General features: G+C 36.6%; 1 protein-coding gene and 1 long non-coding RNA gene across 2 annotated transcripts; one reads left to right on the forward strand and one right to left on the reverse strand.

Moving 5' to 3' along the window:
* The first annotated feature begins 1,388 nt into the window (after positions 1-1,388).
* Positions 1,389-22,498, forward strand: LOC121728691. Its single transcript, XR_006035856.1, has 3 exons — positions 1,389-1,473; positions 11,083-11,088; positions 22,488-22,498. It is a non-coding gene; the product is annotated as an uncharacterized LOC121728691 (long non-coding RNA).
* LOC121728690 (trypsin-1-like) lies at positions 11,594-21,253 on the reverse strand. The gene is made up of 5 exons (XM_042116920.1): positions 21,198-21,253; positions 18,116-18,302; positions 13,349-13,598; positions 12,791-12,931; positions 11,594-11,981 (listed from the first exon to the last, which is right to left on the reverse strand). Exons 1-5 carry the CDS (start codon positions 21,247-21,249, stop codon positions 11,832-11,834), a joined length of 780 nt encoding a protein of 259 aa, XP_041972854.1. The 5' UTR covers positions 21,250-21,253; the 3' UTR covers positions 11,594-11,831.
* Positions 22,499-23,040: the final 542 nt, after the last annotated feature.

Genomic DNA, 23,040 nt, shown 5'->3' on the forward strand with positions numbered 1-23,040 from the left:
AACAAGAAATGGAAAGGGCGTAAGCGACAAAATGGTTTTTGTCGCGTAATTTAAAAACCATAAATATATTTCATATAAGCTTTGGACAAATTAAAGTGTATGCTTGAACCAATCCATGTACAAATTTTTGAAGCTTAAATCACTCTCCTCTGTTGGCAAAACAGTAATCCCTTTTTTACAGGGGTTATTTTTGATTGATTATTCTGTGTTATAAAAGTTGACCAATCGTGTTATAATATGGGTAATTCAAAAACAAAGACATGATGAATACTGACAATGAACTTTAAATTCTTAGCTTTAGTCATTGCTGACAAAAATAGATATCGCTACAGCCAGATTATCAAGGCGTCGCCTTAAGTAGATGTAGTATTTCCGCGACATATTGTGAACGTGGGCCAAGCCGCAGGCAAAAGCTACTTATTTCGTAACACTACAAAATAAAGTTTCAAATAGAGAACGAATTTTATCAATTCATATATTTTTTTAATCCTGTACTTCGTAATTGTTCTCTCAGGATTATGACAAAATATCAATTAAAACAGTTTTATTTTAACAGAATAAATTGCTACGCTTAAATAACTGATGACGAGCTCTCGGCACGCCATCACTTTAAAAGTCCTGTGACAAAACAAATAAACAGTCAGTTCAGAGTTATTTTGCCTCCAATATGACCTTTACTCTTACGATATAAGGATCGCTTCCCGCTATACGACCTGGAGCCAAATATACAGATAAACTTGGAGTTTACAAAAGAAATAAAAAAGTAATATCGCCACCCGGCGGAGGATCTCAATAAAGTTCAACTTTACCGTCTAGCGCATATTAAGAAGAAACTTCGGATGGGGTTAAGGTATACTGATTCCAGAGCGACACGGAAAAGGTGGTGCCTAAGTACGAATAAATTGGAATAGGGGGGTCTTAAGAAAGGACGCCGCTCTTTTTGTCGCACCGTGAAACTTGTGACTGAGTAATTTCGAGTTCGAGATCTCTTATAACTGTTAAACGGTGAATTTCCAATGGCAACTGAAAACTTGGTTGGGTTCAGTTGCCGTTGCAAACATTTTTAATCAATTCTAGATTAGCGTTCTTCGCAATTAGTCCAGTGGGCGTAGCGGGAACGTTGGATAAACTTCGTGTTCGTAGTAATTGCAGTCTTATACATAATGCATACTAATATTATAACTGCGAAAGTGTATGTCGGTCTGTTACCTTCACGGTTAAACCACTGAACCGATTTTGAAGAAATTTAATATGGAGAATTTTAGTCCCGGGAGACAAAGGATAACTTTTTATCCCGAAAAACTAATTTTAGGATAACCGAGTTGCTTGTAACTACTTGTAAAAGCGATATTATGCCGTAACAAAAACGCAGTTTATCATTATAATTGGAACGAAGTTCCTTATCGCGCGTTATGAAAGGGGCTAGACGAAAAGTGGTAACGACACAAAAGTGTGTCGCGTGTTTCTCTCTCTGTCTCTCTCACATTGAACAGTGTGAATGATTCGAGGAATGCTATCCTCGAATCATTACGAAGCTTACAATAATTGTTTATTAAAATATTTGTCAATTAGAGAATAGGGATGATGACAAGGTCAAAGATTAGCAAATTTTGTTAATAAAATAAAGAAATCACGGTAAAAAATAAGTGTTCCCAAAATTTAAGCTTGATAGCATTTGTATTTTTTTTGTTATGCGCCTTCTAAGTTGGATATTCAAGTCGAATTATTTTTCAATTAAATTTCTTAATATTTGTATACCATTCGATGATTTATGCAATTAAAAACAACTTTTGTTATGAAACCACTTTCATAAACGCAATATTTAATATACCTATCGAACAAAGTTCTCTCCCGATGCGTACAAACTACGAAAGAGTGATGTCATACTTTCGTAGCACTTTGTATGGAGCGTTTCGGGCAGGTCTATTTTATGAGATCATATTTGAATTGTCACATCTTGGTGAATTTTTAAGCTATCAGAGTCATTCTTTCAGTGATGTTTCTATTTTTTAAGGCTCTTTCAATTACCAATAAGAAAAAAAATAGTCATCATGCCTATTACAGCAAACAGCTATTATTTAGCTTTTAAACAGTTTGCCTGGACTCTAACGATGATTTTTTCCACTTTAAAACTTCATATTTCACAAATGGATCCCTAAATCGGAAAATGATCTGTAAATACTCGTAATATTTAAAAAAATCTATCCAACGACACCCTACACAAAGGGGTGGACCCGAAAAAAAAGTCATCTCCGCTTGAAGTAAAGGGGAGGTTCTTTATTAAAAAAAATTAAAGATCTTATATTATACCATTTTGTCGTCACTATTAATATATAATATGCATTCATGCCGAATCACAGCTTTGTAGGTCCTATAGTCTCTGAGCAAAACCGCGGACAGACGGATAGTTGGACAGACAGACGGACGGACCGGCCGAAACTATAAGGGTTCCTTGTTGACTACGAAACCCTAAAAAGCGGCTTGTAATGTCTTATTTGTTATCCTATTTTTCCTATTCGTTATTATTCGCCTAATAGCACGAACTAATCCTACGCTCTCCTTGGACCCTCAACCACGATTCCTGGATTCGGCGCCGCTCGATTATAACGAAATTGCCATCGTTTGTAGGCCGAACGAAAAAATGTTGAAATTTGTGGCGTTAAATAATGCCGTTAAATATTAAGAAAAATGTTCCCTGCCACGGCCGCCCTCTAAATTGCTAGCCGTACATTATACAGGGAGTTTTCAATTACACCAATCCGCCGGTTTTTCATTCGTTATGCGACTTTGAAACAATCAAATCCTTCATAAGCGGCAAAAAACTGTACATAGGGTGAGATGTTGGTAAAGTTTTGGTATCGCACTGATAATATATTAATATGCTAAGGCGGTAATTGGGTAGGTTTGATATTATCATTGTAAATAAATAAAATAATCCTAATAAAGTTATAATATACGCTACGTCATTACTCATTACACTCGCAATACACGCCGTATTGCCGACTGAATCAACATAATATTATGGCGTCATCTACACTAGGCAGTACTGGGCTGTATTTCGGAACATATCCAAATAAGGCCCTGGTCTATTAGAACTATGTTTGGGTAATGAAATGGCTTCTCAAGATATTGTATCGAAGTTAATCTCAGCAGAGGAAAGTTGTAATCGAAGATGTTAAGATTGCGTTCTTCGACGACTACAGTTATGTTTTCACCGAGTTTCTGCAATATGATTCTTACGTCGGTGGAATAAGGAACATGTCAAAGGTAAAATATGTCTTAGTCAATTGCTGTTGCTGACGTCTCAGAGATACGGTAGAGTAGTTAGATGAGCTCATCGATAACTTAGTGTCGAACTTGGGAACTCATCTTATAAGGGAGCAGAGTACAGTGTACTCGACTTTTTGCTACATTTTTAAACGGCATGTTAAAAATTAAACTTTATTAGGAAATACGATCTAAGATGACACTTTAAAAGTTCGAATTTCAAGCTGCACCGCTCTGCGCAGCCGACGCCGCTATGACATAAAAATAAATACTGAAAATAAAGTTATTAGTCTTCCTTTTCTCGGTGGTTTAGCAGACAAAAATACTCATGAACAAATACAGCTTTCTACGAATTCATAACTTACAGATGAATATTTGTTTCTAATTAGATATTATCTGATGTAATATTAAACAGAAGTAAAAACCTTGCTAAAAGCGTGATAACAAATTTGGCTTATCGGGTGCGACCGATCTCGAAACATTGCGACCGGCCCGGACCAATCTACAAAGTGAGAAATGTACCTTTAATTTCATAAAATGTCAACTTTTGTCAAATCTTTCTGAAGAGGAAATTAAATCCCTTATCTTATTACTGTGATAAATTTCTTTGGCTTTTCTTGGACCCCTGGGACTGTCGCTTTCATTATTAAACTTTTAGACATCTTGTTTTGTTTCAGAGTTTTTGTTAAATTACGCGTGAAATTAAAAAATACAATTCAAAACATCATCTCCATTTTTATTAATCACATTCTATTATCTATACCTACTATTCTTTACTTCTTAGATACTAATAATATAAATGCGAAAGTTTGTTTGTCTGTTTGTCTGTCTGTCTATCTGCTCCCTCTTTACTCCCAAACCACTGAACCGATTTTGTTGAAATTTTGTATACGGTACTAGATTTTGTATACAATTTAACGTCATTCAGTAAAGTTTAATTGGTGTTTACTTGGGTACAATATACGTAAGGTTGCAGCTCCACCTAACCCACAAGTAGTACTGAAGATTTCAACTCATGCACGTCAACTTTGTTAATAGAAGACCTACAGACTACGTACCCAATGTATCTGTACCTACTATTAACATAGTTGACGTGTTTGTGTCCCATAATAGGACACACACATTTTTTACTGTTTGACAGTTACGATTTCTTTAAATATAAGGTGCCCCATGATTAATTACCGAATAAAAATATAATATCTATGAAACCTCTATCAAAATAAGCCCTTTTTTTAACCGATTTCCAAAAAACGAGGAGGAACAAGAGCTTTCATATTAGGAATTTCTCACCTTAACTCCACGTGACTGAGATATAACTAATATGATTAAGGACCTCTTATCAGATGATTGTGATACAGTCTTTGAGACTAAATTAAACTTTAATGAAATATTCTTGCTAATTTGTTTAAATAAAAAGCAAAATAGCCATTTAAAAATGTTAAATTTAGCAAGAAACCTCGCTACGTTAATCTTAAAAAGAATTTTACTTCCTGTATTATACTGGCACATATTTCTTCGCTTTTATGAACGAGCTAATTACGGACGGTAATTTCAAAAAGCAAGAATTCTTCGGGGCGCATATTAGCGACAACTTTGTAAGACTTACATTTTGTTTCTCTAAGGTTTTCCGAGACTTTGAAATTTTCTCAGTTACTTCCCGCGCTACGAAATTGAGTGTTAAGGAGTGAGCACACTGAGACGGGTCGTGCCGGGGCTCAGCGTGCCGGGGCGCATCGCAAAAATCCGCCTCCATACAATTTGTATTGAAGCGGATGCGCGTATCGCACACTGTGCCGGGGCAAGACCCGCTGTGCCCCGGCAAGGCCCGCTGCGCCTCGGCAGCAGTGTGCTGTAGCAAGCGGCACGCGGATGTGATGCGATGCGGCCCGGCAAGCCTCGGCTCAAAATCCGTCAATGCGATGCGCGCCGACCCGCCCCGGCACGCCCCGACACAGGTAGCGTTAAAATCCGTCAATGCGATGCGACCCGACCCGGCAATAGTGTGCTATAGCACATTTTGCGCTGCGCTGCGCCCCGACCCGCCGCGGCATGCCCCGGCACGCGCCGACAAAGCGTGCGCGATCTTTTATAGAGTGACTGTTAAGTTGCTAATTTAGTGCAGACTCGGTGGCAGTTGGTGCAAGTGTTACGTACAGGTGTAACTGTCTCACACTGTTCCTAATACGCTAAGCACTTTGTTGCTTTTACCGTCGGTTTCCGTTACGCCTCAAAGTTTATGTTTTACTAGCGACCCGCTCCGGCGTCGCACGGGTATAAAATATATAGCCACTGAAAAAAATATTGAAATCGATAGCCTATGATCCTTCACGTGGTCTACTTCTTATCTGTGCCAAATAACATAAAAATTGCTCCAGTAGTTTGCGAGATAATCCCTTTCAAATAATTTCCCCCGTTTTTCCACATTCTCCTATTAGTCTTAGCGTGTTAAAATATAGCCTTCCTCAATAAATGGGCTATCTAACACTGAGATATTTTTTCAAATCGGACCAGTAGTTCCTGAGATTAGCGCGTTCAAAATTAGCCCTTTCAAACAATTTTCCCCGTTTTTTTCACATTTTCCTTTATTTTTTCGCTCTTATTAGTCTTGGCGTGATAAAATATAGACTATAGCCTTCCTCGATAAATGGGCTATCTAACACTGAAAGAATCATCAAAATCCGTTGCGTAGTTTTAAATATTAAAGGGAACAAAGGGACATGAGGGAAAAAAAGTTACTTTGTTTTATAATATGTATATGTCGCAGCCGACTGGTTTAAATAGCCGTTCAATCAAACAGCTAGCCCTTTGACTGAACAACGCCATTTAATCACACGTCTAGCTTTTATATTGAATATTTTAGTCGCTCAAAACGTTCAACACTACAGCTGATTCAAAAGCCGCCGTCTAATTGAAGTAGTTCAGTGCGCACCGCTGCGGCGCTAGGTGCGTTTTATTTACAATATGGCGTCAACTAGCAGGTGTTTGTTGGTGTTTGTGGTTGTTTTTCGGAAAGGAAGTAGTTAATAAAAGTTACAAGTGTTATTAAAGAGACAAAAATTGTGGAGGCACATACGAGTGAATCAAAATTTCAACAAATATTCGAGGAGAAATTACGGGATTATGAAATGGATGGACGCAGCCCCGCCGAAAGGGGGGGTTCGGGGGGCACAGCCCCCCGTCAAAACAAAAACAAACACAATCCAGAAAGTCCAAAAGTTGGTTAGGTTAGGTTAGAACTTAGACCACAACACAGAGGGAGCCGAGCGAGCGCAGCGAGCGTGCTGCGGCAGCAGCCGGCGACCGTCGTCAAATAAAAGGGGGGCTCGGGGGGCGCAGCTTCCCGCCAAAACAAAAACAAACACAATCCAGAAAGTCCAAAAGTAGGTTAGGTTAGAAAGTCTGTGACTGTGCTGCGGCAGCAGCCGGCGACCGTCACAAAACACGCCTCAGATTTTTTTATTTTCACTTATTGCATTAAAGTTTTGGTCACCCCTTAAACTTAATCCGAGAATAATCTTTCAATAAAATACAAACAGTTTTCCTATTCTCCCAAATTACATATGAAGCTAATGGTCGCCCTAGTTAATTTGCCATTATACCAGTTGGCTAAGCGTCGTCTAGCTGTAGTGTTGAACGTTGTAGTCAACAAGTCGGCTAAACGACGTATAGCCGTGTGATTGAATGGCGTTGTTCAGTCAAAGGGCTAGCTGTTTGATTGAACGGCTATTTAAGCCAGTCGGCTGCGACATATAGATATAGATATAGCTGATGACGGTATGTTTCACGTACATGATTACAGGTTCTTCCCGTGCAAAATTTTACCTAAATTGTATTCTCTGAAAAATTTGCCATTTTTTCAGTGAAAGTATTTCATAAAGTATTTGACTAACACTAAGCAATAAGATTAAAAATAATAAATACCAGCCTTCAGTCCCCACCTCCGACCTTGCTGTAATTATGCGATAAATTTTAGGGACGCAAATGAAATTTTCCGATTAGCTTCAGTAAAAGTTACGATCACGACGGTGTAACGCTCATTTTCAGCAATTTTTATACATTTTATGCCTTTAATTTATGAATTGCAAAATTATTTTTATTCGTTCCTAGTAAAATTATAATTTAATTATTTTTAAAATATAACTGAGCTGTAAACGCAGTTACGTTTTTTTAATAAATTTAGATAGGGACGTATCAGACAACGACAAAATATTGCAATAAATAAATAAAACTTTGTATACGCAGCTTGTATATTCTTTTGATAAGTAAGGGGAAAAATATATGTCAACAAACATAATATTATACACTTTACACATACTACATTCCGAGGAAGCATTCGTAAGAATCTTGTTTCTTTTTCTTCGTAAGAATTCTCTTTCGAAAAAAATTAAGTCAGTTTCTAATTACGTAGTAGTTAGAGAACAAAATGCGTAAATGTGAAAAGGAAAAGTTGCAAAAAACCTACATTTCTAAGCGCATGTTACATCAGCGCAGGAAAACCTACGACATTTTGCTCTAAATAATTCTCGTTAGGAACTAGCTGCTAACTGAACTAGGCTGCTGTGCTAAGAATCTTACGACTCGAATTAAAAAACATACCTCATTCAACCTTTTGACGTGGGAGAGCCATGCTTCGCCACGAATGGGTCGGTTCGACTGGAGAAATACCACGGGCTCACATAAAACCAGCGTGAAACAGCGCTTGTGCTGTGTTTCGCCGAGTGAGTGAGTTTACCGGAGGCCCAATCCCCTACCCTTTCCTTTTCCCTACCCTCTCCTATTTCCTTCCCTACCCTCCCCTATTCCCTTCCCTACCCTCCCCTATTACCCTATTACCCTATTCCCTCTTAAAAGGCCGGCAACGCACCTGCAGCAATGATACTGCGAGTGTCCATGGGCGACGGAAGTTGCTTTCAATCAGGTGACCCGTTTGCTCGTTTGCCCCCTTATTTCATAAAAAAATAATAATAATAATAAAAATAAAAAAAACATTATTCCACCACTTCCCCCGTGACACAATAACGTAACTAAAGCCAGGATATAACGCTCTGATTGGCCCTATAATAATATTATGCCTCCCACATTAGTTTCTTTGGAGTAGGCTGGTTTTATTTAAACCAGGCCAGCTGCGTAAAAATATTATACAAGAGCATCTTCCTTGCTCTACGCTCTACTCTCTTATCCAGTGGGACGGACGACTTTTACGACTGATGACTGGTAAGACATCAGGCGCAGGACCGACTTTTTACATGCCCCTATGACGCACGGATCATCTTACTTGTCAGACAATCACGTGATCCTGCTCTATCCTAACCAAACTTGTTATTAATTACATAATATTCCCAACGCGGGAATCGACCTACCTAGTATGACCTCTGCCACGCTTTAAACCACTGGACCAAGGAAGCGTGTAAAATCATACAATAAACTTATCATTTAGTCATTAAAGGAATTTAATAAATTGAATATCAAATACAGGATGTTCAAAGGCTCGAGAAACATCGCACCAACAAAGTTTTAAAGCTTCCTTTAAATGTTGCGCTTGTGCTTAATTACATTTTCATTTATCTTACCTCCCGACCGTCTCTCCCCAATTATCTGCACCACTCTGTATCATAAACTTACTTTGCACTGAACCTTCATTTATAATAATTAAAATATGCTTAAAACAAGTCGCTTTATTTTCAAATTCGGTTCTGTGAAACAGATGTTTGTTTTGAATTAGGCTTACGAATATAATGCATTATCCAACCAAATATTATAATAAACGCGGAAGAACGTACGATATTGAACATCGCGCCCCTTCAATCTAATTGTCAAATAAACTATTAAATAAAATTGAATCGTGACATTACAATAATTGATCGTCTAGGGACCGGCTTACTAGCCGATTACACGAGCAATTTTATTGTCAATATTACGTGTTGCGTAATATTATTGACCGTCTAAGGTTGATATTGAACATCACGCGTCTTCAATTTAATTGTCAAATAAACTGTTCAATAAAATTGAAGCGTCATATTGACAATAAGAATCGCCTAGACGAGCTACGTCTAGGCGACCGGTAACGTACGCCATAATTATGTGTACAGTGTATTTTCTCTATTTCTCTCATAATAAAGAAATGAATATAAAACCTTTATTTATTAAAATTAATTTGATAACACTATCAGATAGATACACTCTTAGAGTTGTCATAAGCTGCACTATATCCACGTATTTTCTCAAAGTATTGTTGCAATAAGGGTTTCGTAAAACAATATCCACATAGTACAATACTAACAACATAATAATATCGTTCCAAGAGCGCAGTTCAGGTAAACTGTACCGTCGCTAAAAGATACTTCCACAATATTATTAAATAGAATAAAATCATATAAACTTAAAAGAGAAAACAGTTTTAAACAGGTGAGAGTTTAAACTGGAAAATTCTAGTCAGTTTAAAACTATAGGTACTCAACATTTTTCTTCTAGTTTAAAACATAGAAGTAAGACTATGGCCTGATGAAAAAGATCAAAAGATGACATTCGTCATGTTTTTGATATTTTTCTGTAAATACTAGATGTCGCTTTTTCACGTAACTTTCTGCCGCGCACTGTAAAACTCGGGAACGAAATGTCACCAGCAGTATTTCCGCACCTATACGACGTACAAACCTTCAAGAAGAGAGCGTATTCCCTCTTAAAAGGCCGGCAACGCACCTGCAGCTCTTCTAATGTTGAGAGTGTCCATGGGCGACGGTAGTTGCTTTCCATCAGGTGACCCGTTTGCTCGTTTTCTCCCTTATTTCATTAAAAAAAATGTCGCTCGCAACTCAGTTGCGCCGAAAGTTGCTTAAAGCGCGCGAACTGTTGCATTTTTCCGTAACTAAGACTATCTAATATCCTTATCCGGGACTCAGAGTATCCGCATACAAAATTTCATCGTAATTGGTTTAGGCGTAAACAGTTAACAGACAAACAGGAGCTCTACCATGAGTTTAAAGCTATAGTATTTTTCGATACTCGATACTGACTACGTAAATTTTTAGTATGGCAAATTTTACAGCGCCTCTAGCGGTTACTTGCGGGACTAAAATCGACATACTAAATATTTACGTAGTCGGTATCGAGTATCGATAAATACTATAGCTTTAAACTCATGGTAGAGCTACAGATACACTTTCGCATTTATAATATTAGTAGTGATGAATATCCATCCAATACTACTAATATTATCACCCTTTCGGGTAGGTTTCCAAAAGTTTATCCTTACCTGTCAAGGGACTTTTCTAACGTACCGGACAAACATATGACAAACAAAGCATCTAGGTATTTTCATTAGTAAAAGAATGTAGACATGCACTACACGTGCACAAACTTTGCACTTTTGTTACGGGGATGGAGAGTAATCTCCTCAACGCCAGTGGTATTGTCCGCTGAATGACTGGCTGGAGCACCTGGCTCTTTTCACGAAATTAAAAAAGTTTCCACTCGCAGCGATCTGGATTCCGGACGCATTCATTTAAATTCTAACGGATTCTGTCACCGGTCGTTCAGAGTTTTGTCAGTCGCGCTGAAAAGTTTCTCGTTCACCGCCCATTCTATTCCCTATTAGGTTCGAGTAAACCTTTGTTGTAATTCCCATTCATAAAATAGTTTGGGACTATAATTTTTATTTGTTTAGTAATTATTGCTAAAAACTTTCTCCGGTTTTTACAATTTACTTAGGGCCTGTTTCACCACATCCTGATAAGGCTATCCACCAATTAACTTGACAGATCAAGTATGGAGAATCTGTCAAAAAAGTTGTGAATAGCCTATTAGGCACTTTATCAGAAAGTGGTGAAACAGGCCCTTAATATTTTATCTACAGTAACAACAGCAAGTACGTGGCACGCACGGACTATGTATTATACACAAACAGCTAAAACATTTTTGTTTTACCCTAAATATTTGTATATTCTTTTTGTTAAAGGGGCAATATATTCTATAAATTATAATGTAACACAGTCTTTCCCAAAGTAGGCGATAACGCCCCCTTATGGGCGCTGAAGGTCTAAAGGTGTGGTCCCAGAACAAAATGGGGGCGTTGTGTAGAGGCTTGGGGGGTGATTTATTTCTTCTGGATGCATTTTAAATTGAAAGAAGGGGGGCCCTAAAACATAATATGTAATTTATTCTGAAAGTGGGCGGTAGACAAAATTAATTTGAGAACCCCTGATGTAACATTTCAGCATGGCTTAGCAAGCTGCTGTCATCACAATGAGAGCAAAGTCTCAGTTATAGGGTTCCGGTTTTACCTCTTGGGTACAGAATCCTGCAAAGGGTATTTAAAAAAAGAGAATCATACTATAAACAGTGCCTTTAATGCTTTAAAAACTAAGTATAACTGAGCAATGAGTCGCTTATGTACACGTTTTGTAAATTATTTTTGCAATCAGTTATAAAACGATACGTATTTCTAACAAAAACATGTTCATGATAATATATTTTTTATGTTTATCAGAACGAATTTCTAAAGCCAAAGTTTAGAATTTTCAATAAAACATGTACATAATATAACTATAGTCAGAGCGTATTGAATATTAAACGCCCGTATTCAGTTTAATCCAGGCCCGCACCTTAGCCACGTTCGTGTAGACCCCGGGATAACCTGCGCGTGCGCAGCCCGCGCCGAACGACACAATACCGAGCTGCACGTGGTCGTTGTTGACCGCTGGACCACCGGAATCGCCCTGAAATAACCGATACTTAAATATAAGTCTGCCGTGCTAGATATTGTGGTAATAAAGCAGAATTTTTATTGTCTACAGAGAGTCTAAGCACACTAGGCCGAAAAAACGCGACCGAAGTTCGGCATGATTACGTCAGCAATGCGCTACGCATACAGTATAACGCGACTTAATTTCGGCATGGTGTGTCATCGGTAATTTAAAATACATTGCAGGCGTAATCATGGCGAACTTCGGCCGCGTGTTTTTGGCCTAGCGTGCTTAGACAAGAATTAAATAAAGAGCAAGTTCTGTCATGCATGTTATCGCCCGCGCCCGGATCTACATTTCATATTATTTATAGACGTTTTCATGTCATGCGGGCAACACGCGCGCGGCAAGGAGTATGTTGTCACCCGCGCGCTGATTTGTCCGCATGCAGGTCACAAATGTCACAACTCACATGATAGGAAAAACACTCTAAGGCTGGCCTCACACAGCCAGAATTTCATAATCGGAAATTCATATTCTTACAGATCGAGCTATGAAATTCATAATCTGAAAAAATCTGAATGTGTGTGGAGCGTACTGATATTGTATGGTATTCCGGTCTTTCTGAATTAATAATAATATGAATTTCCGATTATGAAATTCCTGCTGTGTGAGGCCAGCCTTAGTGCAAACAGTAAAAGTGAGTTGATTTGCAAATGAATTCCATTTACGTTCGCTCCGAACCTTTAATAATTCAATGAAAATGACTAGAATTTTCCATTCGCCAGCGAACCTGGAATAAAGAAAGAGAGAAAAGCATGCAATATTTCAATAGCCTTTACCTGACAAGAGTCTTTGCCCCCTTCTGGTACGCCAGCACAAAACATTCTCATTGTAAGTGAGCTGTACGACTTTTTGCAGTCCTCGTTGGAAACAGTGGGGACTTCAACCGCCATTAGAGTCGAGCTCGTGTCACCGTTCTCCTGCAATATTCAGTCAATTTAAAGGTACGCTTTTATGTACCTCTAGAACGGAAACATTGAATACTAAGATATGAAGAAAATAACGCGGCACCATAATTATTAATATTATACATTTTGACATTTAATATTATGAAATTTTGTACCTAGATTCCCCGTTTGATTTTTATAAGTTACTAGTAACTTGTGTTGCATGTTGGTGGTAACTTCCAACCACTTAAGTGATGCAATCGTGTTTAGAGTAATGAGTAACAATTTCAAGCACTGCATTTTTCGTGCGATTTTGTATGCGTCAAAAGAAATCTCGCGGGATCTCTATTTTTAACCGACTTCAAAAAAGGATTATTTTTCTCCATATAGAATATGCCTACTTTTTTTTACACCAACTATATAAATGGTGATCGAAAAATATATACTTACAGTGGTCGTACCCCAGCCAGAGACTAGGACCTCTGTGCCAGGTTGTATCGTCGTCCTCATCTTTGCCAGCTGTACAGCCTTTGTATTTACACCGTCTAACTTCAGCTTGGAACTCAACCGAACGAAGCCAACGTCGTAGTCGCTACTCCTAGGGTTGTATCTTGGGTGTTGTTTAAAAATCGCAGAGGAGACCATAGTGCCACCCCTATCTGCGTCTGTGCTGCCAACCCTGACGAACACTTTTTGGACGCTGAAATACAGGTGTAAAATATGTGAAAATGTACTAAAATACTTAGAAAATTTAGAAATGCGACCAAGTTAGATGTGACTTTGAATGGGACATTTCAGAAGTAATATTAGTAATATTATGTGTCAGGATATATACAATACCGGACGTCCGATGAAAATCACGTCATGATAATCTGGACACACCATTACCAACTTTAAAAACATAACAATGTACAATGAATTATACTGAGATACTGTTTACTTTTTCTAAAGAAGTTCAAGGTACATCACAATATGTACAATGGCTCAATAAACTTAATAACTTTTGCATAATTAAATAACGATTCATGTCGATGACTACGCTTGACTTAATGCATCCGTAGTTAATAACGTTTATAGATTTACAGAATAAATTAACAGGGTCAAAAGGTCGTATTTTTATGCGCATGACATAACTTATAATGGACTCATGCTCGTTATCAAGGAAGTTTAAGAATAATAAAAATACTATCGTGGTCAGGCGGTCCGCAGTCATCAACAATAATAAACTTCGTGAATCACTGACGTAAAACTTAATGCGGTTTAGCAAGTTCAAAGTCGCAACCGATTTAAAGATAAGCAAAGAGAGGTCATAGATTTAATATGACACTATCGTAATATATTTAGTATGGTAATAGATTTAACGTGGTAGGATATTTCGATTAATAAAAGAGACAATTATCTTCCATGTGTGTGAATCTATTGGAAAGTATGAAAAATTTTCAGCTTGGAACAAAGACCAGCGGGGCTAAAATGGTCGCTTTGAAGAATCATGATATGAATAGCAACTCTGCTTGCAATTCATTTCTGTATTTTTGTACTGATTTGACATTTGTCAGTTTGACAGTTTTGACAATTCATTTGCTGAATTGATTGAGAGGAATTGCTAAATGTGACCATTTTAGCCCCGCAGAATCCACTATTTGTAGACACTGGACACATTTTGGAACTAAGGTGTACTCGAGGAACCGAGACAGTAGCGGTCATTGCCTGTCAAAAAAGTTGTGATTTTATCTACGAATAATAAAAACTAGATTTTATATATAAACCGTGATTAACAATGAAGTGTCAGATGTTCCTAGTCTAAGTGCGATATCGTATTTTGTATACTCGATGTGAACTGAATATGAAGCATATTATAACTTCGAACTCATAAAAAGTTGAAGATTATCATTCTAAGAGTTACCAGGAGGTTTTCCGATGAATCTGTAATAATCTGTGTCTTTAGAAGAGGTCAATTTTATTCTTAAAAATATTCTAAATACAGTGCGAGCATTTTTCATTTAGCGCCTAGACTAAAAAGGTCAATGACCGCTACCGCCATGTTTCGCCGAGTATAGTATAGGCAACTATCTGCTAAAAAGCTTGACTTATTTCTAGAGGACTCTTAAAACCTACATTTATTTAGGATTAATAAGGCGTAAGTAAATCATTACCTAATCTGGGGGCCTACTACAACCTCTTAAAGCAGTATTATTTTAATCTTACTTTATGATTTCGTACCATCACCTCTTAAAAGTAAGATTACTTTATGATTGTTCCGTCAAGACGTTTTGTGACGTCATGTCCCGATTCATTCGCTCTAAGCGTACCATGAGCTCCATTTTTACACCGTTTGACAGATGAGCAAGATTACTTTAACGTCAAACTAGCGATCTTAAATCCGCTGTGAAATATCAACTTTTTTAAGATTGTTTTGCATTTTTTACTGTTTTTTAGTAAAATTATATTTGAGTACTACCGTACTCAATTTTCAAATATTATTTAATAATTAATACCGACTTTAAATTACGCATATTATGTATTAACAACTAAATTCTTAACTTTATTTGTATTTAAAGTTAACCATGTACATAAAAAACGGCGTTTGTTTTGAGATAACCAATGTATTAAATATTTACTAAACGTACCTTCTATTTACCTTATAATAGAAAATATCGAAACAGTCTTCAAAGTCGCGCAACTCACACACCACTTAAAACTTTTTTGTTTTAGCGTACCACACCAACACTTCACGTCTTATTAGTGTTTCAGCATTGGTTTTTCAACAATTTCACTATTTGATTTAATTCTTATTGTTAACAATTTAGCGCTGAATCGGTTTAATTTATTGAAATATTTTGGTTTAGTACCATTCAAATTCTCTACAGTCACTAATAAGTTTTTTCTACATATGTTTAGACTAATTAGACACTTCATTTGTTTACACAATCGTGTGAGAGTGACAAAAAGCTTTATAGCTGCTATCTCGCTTCCACCCATGACAATTCATTTGTTTATACAATCGTGTGAGAGAGACAAAGCGCTTTGTAGCTGCTATCTCGCTTCCACCCATTGATAAATGTAAACAAATAATTTGATATCGTTCATTCTTTCCCATCACTTAGCAGGAATAAAACAAGATTGTTTTCATACACCTTAAAAAGTTCATGGTACGAATCAAAGTAAGGTTATTGTAATCTTACAACAAAGTGTTCTGGAAACATGATAGTTTTAGGAAAGGTTGTGGTAGGCCGCCAGGCCTCTAAACAAAAATATCAGTCATAACTCATAAGCTTCGGATTTTCATTATGGGAATGCTATACTGTCTTCTCCGATGTTACATAGTACGAGGACACATATTTCATACCATATTCATTTTTATTAGTTAAAGGGATAATATTCTAACTGCGGTACTCAGAGGCGAATATTAATAAATTAACTTTAGTTTGATGAAGATTTTGACATAAGCCGCATACATTATTATTTATCTGTCAAACTGTAACTGAACTAAAATGAAGTTTAATTAAATCTTATATCTTTAAACGAGCAATTCTTGTATAAATATATATATATATATATATATATATATATATATATATATATATATATATATATATATATATATATATATATATATACAGGGTGTAACGAAAACAAGTGATAATACTTTAGGGTGTGTACGTGTTCCCTGTAGAGATTTCACTGTGAAAGTAGCAGCGCTGAAAGACCAAACTTTTTTTTCACTTTTGTATGGGCAAGGGCCCGAGCGTCACGAGTTTCCCCATACAAAAGTGAAAAAAATTTTTGGTCTTTCAGCGCTGCTACTTTCACAGAGAAATCTCTACAGGGAACACGTACACACCCTAAATTATTATCACTTGTTTTTGTTACACTCTGTATATATATAATTGGAATCTCGGAATCGGCTCCAACGATTTTCATGAAATTTAGTATATAGGGGGTTTCGGGGGCGATAAATCGATCTAGCTAGGAATCATTTTTAGAAAATGTCATTTTCATCGAATACCGAGCGAAGCTCGGTCAAATAGCTAGTTGTTACTTTAACTACGAAATGTCAAATCGACTGTCTAATAATGGTTAAAATGACGCCATCCTACTAATATTATAAAGGCGGAAGTTTGGATGTATGTATGGATGTATGGATGTTTGTTACTCTTTCACGCAAAAACTACTGAACAGATTTTAATGAAACTTTACAATAATAGCTTATACATCAGAATAACATATAGGCTACAATTTTTACCGATTTTCAAATTGGAGCAGGTGTTATGTTCGTTTTTTTATGTTTAACGATTACTCCGCCGTTTGTGAATCGTATATCATCCCTTCATATCATCCCAATTTGGTACCATATTCATAAAAGTGGTGACTTGATGAAGGGATCCATAAGAAATTGAGGGAACTCCTCAAAATGAATGAGGAAACTTGTGGTGACTTCGGTTTCGTGAGCAGTTTTCTAAGCATAATAATATGCTACTACTCCTCCCACTCTTGACGTCGCGTCGCTGAGAGCGGCCGTAAAGCTAATTTATATATTTCCTCTAACGATATTTCCGGGAAGTCAGTGCGAAATACACGCTGTGTGGTCTAAGCCTCTAATTTGTCAAATTCCAACAGATTAATCAATATTATCAGAATAGAAAAATAACAATACATCTTTAGAAGGATTTACAATGTTTTTACTCAAGGCGTAATAAATTATTTGTAGGTTAAATTAACAAAAAACTATGATTTGACAACATACTAATTTTATAAGAGTGACTATGTTTTGTTGTGTGACTAAAGTTATATTGCACTGATACTTCCTGATATCTCATGGTTATCTAAACGTATAAAGTATCTCTTATATTCTATCAAAGTTTTTCTAAAAATACTTATATTATTAAGGACGATTTCAATATGTGAAACGACCTAACATGGTGCCAAATTATTTCAATAATATTAAGGTAATTTTTTCCGGCCGGGGGTTGTTAGGTTTATTTTCGTTACGGAATTCTCAATTCGGTCGCCGCACTCAAAGCGCAAAAAAGATATTTGCAATAGCTTTATTAGGGCCTGTTTCACCACTTTCTGATAAAGTGCCATATTTGCTATTCACAACTTTTTTGACAGATTCTCCATACTTCATATGTCAAGTTAGGTGGTGGATAGCCTTATCAGGAAGTTGTAAAACAGGCCCTAAATATTATTATCCCGCTTAAAAACATCTGAACTCACCCTGTGAGACAATGCGCAGCTGTCAGTATGTACTGACTGCTGATGATGGACCCTCCGCACTGGTAGTACTCGTTACCCTTCTGCAGCAGCAGGTAGGCCTGGTAAGGAATATTCTGGATGGTGGTATTGTACCCACCCACTATCTTGCCATCGTGGCTTTTGTGTGCTCGCGTCTTACCAAGAACATCTGGGAAAATGTTATATTGTAAGGCCGGCCATAGACGGACCACCTCTTTCAGTCGAGACCGACTGCAAGATGTGGTTGCCGCAGAGTGGTCTGCAGTTTCCATACTAAATTCATATTCGCAATACACGGATCGCTCGACCAGTTCTTGAGCATTAGGTTTGTCCACACTGTGCCTTTTTTTGTTCATCAAGGGCATGCGTTATAGCGCAATAAACATCGCACGTGAGGCATGCCCGCGACGCTATGACACTTTTCTTACCAACGTGGGCAATGAGTTTCTAAAAAACATAGAATATCATTGAACGTGGGTGGATTTTGACGCATTCAATTATTGAATATGCCAAACGAAATTTGAAAAACAAGATGATGACGAAAATTGAAGATGAAATTGCATAGTGTGGACAGAGCTGTTCGGAGCTGTCGTTCTGCGTTCAACGCGACCGCTCTACTGCACTACCGCAGTCGGTCCCGACTCCCGACTGCAACTTGCGGTCCGTCTATGGCCAGTCTTATTGGAAAAATATTTTGATACACAGATAATATTATTATGTTTTAGAAGTAGATATTTTTAAATTGTCGAATAATAGAATAGAATCTACCTAAAATATATTTAGGTCTGGGACTAAGTCTGACCCAGCTAACTACAGACCAATATCTATTTTGCCAACTTTTAGTAAAGTATTTGAAAAAATAATTCTAAACCAATTACTAGTTCACTTTAACTGTAATAATTTGTTACATAACAATCAATTTGGCTTTACTAAAGGTAGGTCCACTACAGATGCAGGCATCAGTCTTCTATGTAGTATATTTGAAGCTTGGGAGGGGTCGCAGGATGCACTTGGTATCTTCTGCGACCTATCCAAAGCATTTGATTGCGTTGAACATGCTACATTAATCAGAAAATTGTATCATTATGGTATAAGGGACACAGCCCTAAAACTGTTAAGTTCTTACCTTGCAAATAGAACGCAAAGAGTTGAATTTAATTCTAAAAGGTCTAATGGTAGTAAAATAAAGCTAGTTGTTCCACAAGGATCTATTTTAGGTCCCTTTCTTTTTCTCATTTACATAAAAGACCTACCTTATCTAGTTAAAGATAAGCATGAGATAGTACTTTTTGCTGATGACACTTCACTAATTTTTAATGTGAAGCGACAACAATATAATTACGAGGTAAATAGTGCTCTCTCAAAAATAGTACAATGGTTTAATGCTAATAATTTACTATTAAATTCTAACAAAACGAAATGTTTAAAGTTCAGTTTGCCAAATGTTAGACAAGTACAAACCAATGTACTATTAAATGATGAGAAAATGAAATTAGTGGACACCACTGTTTTCCTAGGTATAACTTTAGACAGTAAATTACAGTGGGGTCCGCATATTGCAAATCTGGCGGATAGGCTCAGTTCTGCAGCATATGCTGTTAAAAAAAGCAGAGAAATAACTGATGTAGAAACAGCGCGACTTGTTTATTTTAGTTACTTCCACAGCATTATGTCCTATGGAATCCTTCTATGGGGAAATGCAGCGGACATTAATTCAATATTCGTGCTGCAGAAGCGAGCCATACGTTCTATTTATAAGATGTCATCGTGTGAATCCTTAAGAGAAAAGTTTAAGGAAATAAATATTCTGACCGTCGCATCTCAATATGTCTTGGATAACGTACTGTATGTAAGAAAGAACTTAAATAATTTCAAAAAGAAAAGCGACAATCATTGTTTTAACACTAGGAATAAGAACAAATTAGAAATACCAGTGATCAGACTTAGCAAAGTCAGCAAATCTTTTAAAGGCCAGTGTAATACGCCTGTACAATAGAATCCCAGAAAACGTTCAAAATCTCTCTATCAATAAATTTAAAAATGTAGTAAAAGAACGTTTGTGTACTAAAGCTTATTATAAAATCAATGATTTCATCGACGACAACACACCTTGGGAATAGGGTGGTTCCTACAGGCTACTAGAATATTTTTTATAATTCCTATTGTAAATAGCTCTTAGTGATAATATTGTTATATAACACAGTCAAATTAACTAGACGCATGGTGATGATGTCATTACGAAGCTTGCATATACATTCCAGTGGTGCGTCAGGTTAATGTGACAGTGTTGTACTGTATATGTTTTAAATTGTAATTTTCCATCTTTTTAGTAAAAGATGGCCCCGTGCGAGTTTCTTACGCCGGTTCTTCTCGCCGGGTTAGTTCCCGAACCGGTGGTAGGCACCGTAGTATCGACGTTCGGTAAAGTTTTTGTAAAAAAATTACTCCGAATAAAAATATTTTTGATTTGATTGATTTGATTTGGTACCTACCAAACTACATACTACATACTTATACAGGGTGTAACAAAACTTAGTGTTAATACTTTAGGGTATGTATAATATTATGTAGAGTTGTTTAGAGTTTATTGCGAAAGTAGCAGCGCTGAAAGAGCGTTTTTTTTGTGATCTCTTTGGGCAAGCGCCCCAGTGTCATGAATTTTCCTATACAAAAGTTAAAAAAAAGTCGCTCTTTCAGTGCTGCTACATTCACAGTCAACTCTATATAATGGACTCTTACACACCCGATAAGATAAAGTAGAAGGTTAGAAGAATTAATGAACTTTTCTACAAAGAAATCTAGAATTAATATTATGCACTTATAAAAAAACATAATATTTCCTCGTTTTATCTACGAGTAATCTTAATTTAGGGCCTGTTTCACCACTTCCTGATAAGGCTATCCACCACTTAACTTGACAGATAGAGTATGGAGAATCTGTCAAATAAGCCTATCCGGCACCTTATCAGGAAGTGATGAAACAGGCCCGTCTTATAAAAAAATTAAACCATAATAATTTTTTGGTTACTTGTATTGTAAAATATTTGGATTTTTGTTTACCAACCTCCTTGGCAATATAAAACAAAGCACAAATAAAACAACCACGAACTGAACATCCTGCGGTCCGTCAAGTGTGACCTTTTACTTTTTACATATATTATATACTTTTTAGTTATATACTGAAATTCATTTCTTATCTATAACTTCAATAACAAACATATTAAAAATCCATTTTCTAGACTTCCTACAATCACATCGTGATTACTGTAAACGGTGCGTTATCGTTACCAATTATCTGGGTGCATGGTAGTGCCCCCATCAAGCAGGCGCGGCGCGGTCGCAGCCTGAAGTTTTGGAGGGGGTCACTCACTAGTCACTACACCAAAAATTTATCGTTGTTATAGGGCAACTAGAAATTTCCTTTTATTAATTGTCAAGATTTTGAGATTTTTCAATTTCACCTTAGATTTTAGGGGGGAGTCATGTCCCCTGTGACCCTCTACCCTTCGGACCGCGCCTGCCGCCAAGGCGAGTCAAGTGACGCGCAAGGGCACTACCTACCTTTTCTCGAAACGTTTCGTCGTATTTTTGAACCCTCGTAACTTTGGTTTGGATAATGCAAGATAGTTCAAATTTTAAAAATATAATGGCATGAGTTTAGTAATTAATTTTGCAAAGGTTTGCAAAGTTTAAATATCATAGCTATTATACTTTAGATTTTATAGGTGTCCAAAAACCTACAATTTTGTCACTGACTCACCGATCATCAAAATTGTTAGGGTACTTCCTTCCTAAAGTCTTAGAAAGCTGAAAGCTTAAAAATGGCCAGGCCACCGATTTTGACGAATGTGTACAGTTTTTTGATTCTTGTCGTGCAGCTGACACATTATATCAAGTATTTTGCCGTGACTTAAGTGTAAAATTAAGGTTTTTAGATTTAGGGCTGAGTATATAAGGTAAGAAACTTGGCTCTACATGAGATCTCACTACTTTTTGACACCACGAACTATAATATTATGTTCTCGTGTTGGCAACATTTTTACATGAAAATGTTTTTGGTGGGATTTTCTTTTACTTCTTAAGTGCAATACCTATTTTATTTGGGTATCTTTATCTTAATATTATATTAATTTTCTTCAGGTAACGTATGGAACAAGTTTGAAAATGTATCTTTCTGTCTCTTTGTTACCTTTGTCTGAACGGCCACTGAATAGAATTAATATTTGGGGTACGAACCTTTGTGGCATAGGCCATCTTGATTTTTTTTCAAAATTTCCGCGCACGATAAAAGTAGTATATTTGGATAGAGTACACTTATACAAACAAAAATGTTATATAACATGGTAACCTAAAGTGTCACGTTTCCGAGATATTTAAAAGTAAAGATCGCCATATGAGTCCAAAGGACATAAATATACTTCTAAGTCCTTCATAAGTCCAAATATACTTCTTTTATTGTGCTCGGAAATTTAAAAAAAATCAAAATGGCCGGCGGCTTTATATGCCCGGCTCCATACAAAAATGTTCGAACCCCCCGTTATAATTTAATGAGTCCTATGATTAAAAGACATAGCTTTTATCCCAAAAAAGACGTGTGGTTCCGGAAATATTTTTGGCCATAAAACAAATAAAAAAATACTTAATTGATTGTTATATCAACAGAGACAGCTTGGTCGATATTCATGATAATTCATTGGACAAAGTAATATTATAATTTATTGATATTTAATAGGTTAAATTATTAAGACAATAATCATATAAAACATTAAAATGTCTCAATTTAAACCTAAAATATTAAATCAAAGTTAACTTTGATTTAATTCATATTTATTAGTTGTCGATTGTCAGAATAATGTCGAACAAAATTTACGATTTTGTCATCACACAACCAGAAATCTAATATTTCA

Source organism: Aricia agestis, chromosome 7 (assembly GCF_905147365.1).
Source record: "Aricia agestis chromosome 7, ilAriAges1.1, whole genome shotgun sequence".
Taxonomy (NCBI): domain Eukaryota; kingdom Metazoa; phylum Arthropoda; class Insecta; order Lepidoptera; family Lycaenidae; genus Aricia; species Aricia agestis.